A 1,431-nucleotide genomic window follows, 5' to 3' on the forward strand; every position below is an offset into this window, starting at 1 on the left:
TGGTTACTTCAGAGTGGGAAAAAGAACAATTTAAAATAACATAGTTTCTAAATTCTCTCTGTCACCATCTTATTCCATAACTGTGCTTCCTTTTCTGTCTACTTTGGGCTCTTTTGATAAAGTTTTATTATCTGGCCTGTGGTATTCTAAAACAGTGTTCAGAAAATTGCATGCATACCCGGCATCTGTCTGCAGCATTAAAATTAATAAGTAAATGTTTATAGTCTCTTATATAGATGAATATATGTGTCAGTTATTTCAGAGAAATTTCTGTCTTGTGGACTTACTTTTAACAAGCAGATAGTTAATTTTCAAGACACAGTAAAAAACTGCTAATATGAGTATTTGCATTTTTTTCTTGGTTTAGGTAATATACCAACCTTGAATGGGAAAGATTCTGATAATTGAGAGGAAATTAGAATTCATACTTGTTCTTCAGATTAAATCATAAACGAGATAGGGAATTCTTTTTATGCTCAACATGTTGTGCTTTTAGTTTTCTTCAGTGGAAGATCCAGAAATCAAAATAAGTATTTGCAGAAAGAATTTTGTTGTTTCTGATGGATTTAAAATTCATGGATTTATGAAAATGTCTATTATAACTTAATTCAGAATTGTTTTCTGCCTTCTATGTAAATGTAAAGCTGATTTTTTTTTTCCCTTTCTTTCCTGTTATTTTTTAAAGGAATCTAGGTAAAAACGGCCTGTCTAATAGTAGCATTCTGTTGGATAAATGTCCACCTCCAAGACCACCATCCTCACCATACCCCCCCTTGCCAAAGGACAAGTTGAATCCACCAACACCTAGTATTTATGTGAGTCTGAATTGAGTAGAAATCATGCAAGTCAATGTTTTTTATTCTATGTCGTTTGTAAAAATCTTTTAGGTCAACATAGATACCCTTTAGCAAATATTATAGTTATTGGCAGCAATATGACTATTTGACAACAGAAAACGTATTCAAAAATATTTTGTGATATTTTACAAGTATCTTTTCAGTTGTTGATTAATTATACTACAAATTATACTACAAATTTATTGTTTTTGCTGTGCTGGAGACTGAACCTAGTGCCTTGCACATTCTGGGCATGTATTCTGTAACATTGCTACAATACCCATAGTTCCTCTGTGATTAGAGGGTATATTAGAATAAGTGAGAAATACTTTCACTGCCTTAATTTTGAGGAGACTGGCAGATTCTCACTCTTGGGCACCATAGACACCTCTGAATGCCTCAGAAGAGCTGAGAACAGAGTGTGGGCCTGCGGGCGGGCTCTGGCCCTGGGACAGAAGAGAAAAGGGCAAGAGAAGGGCTCCAGCTGGTTGTTGTGGGGACGAGAGTCCTGGGCTTGCTTGGGTGAGTGGCTTGGGTTGGCAGAAGGTGTGTCTGACAGTACAGGGAGGCCTCCGGCCGGAGGTTAGACGCATGT

General features: G+C 36.5%; 1 protein-coding gene across 9 annotated transcripts in view; it reads left to right on the forward strand.

The window, feature by feature from the left end:
* Positions 1-1,431, forward strand: part of Kdm6a (lysine demethylase 6A) — a 148,972-nt gene that overhangs the window by 114,124 nt on the left and 33,417 nt on the right. For all 9 annotated transcript variants that reach the window (XM_031343393.1, XM_031343472.1, XM_031343689.1 and 6 more), the window contains one exon: positions 686-815. In XM_031343393.1, coding sequence (XP_031199253.1) covers positions 686-815 — 130 coding nt within the window. The remainder of the gene's footprint in view (positions 1-685; positions 816-1,431) is intronic.

Source organism: Mastomys coucha, chromosome X (genome assembly GCF_008632895.1).
Source record: "Mastomys coucha isolate ucsf_1 chromosome X, UCSF_Mcou_1, whole genome shotgun sequence".
Taxonomy (NCBI): Eukaryota; Metazoa; Chordata; class Mammalia; order Rodentia; family Muridae; genus Mastomys; species Mastomys coucha.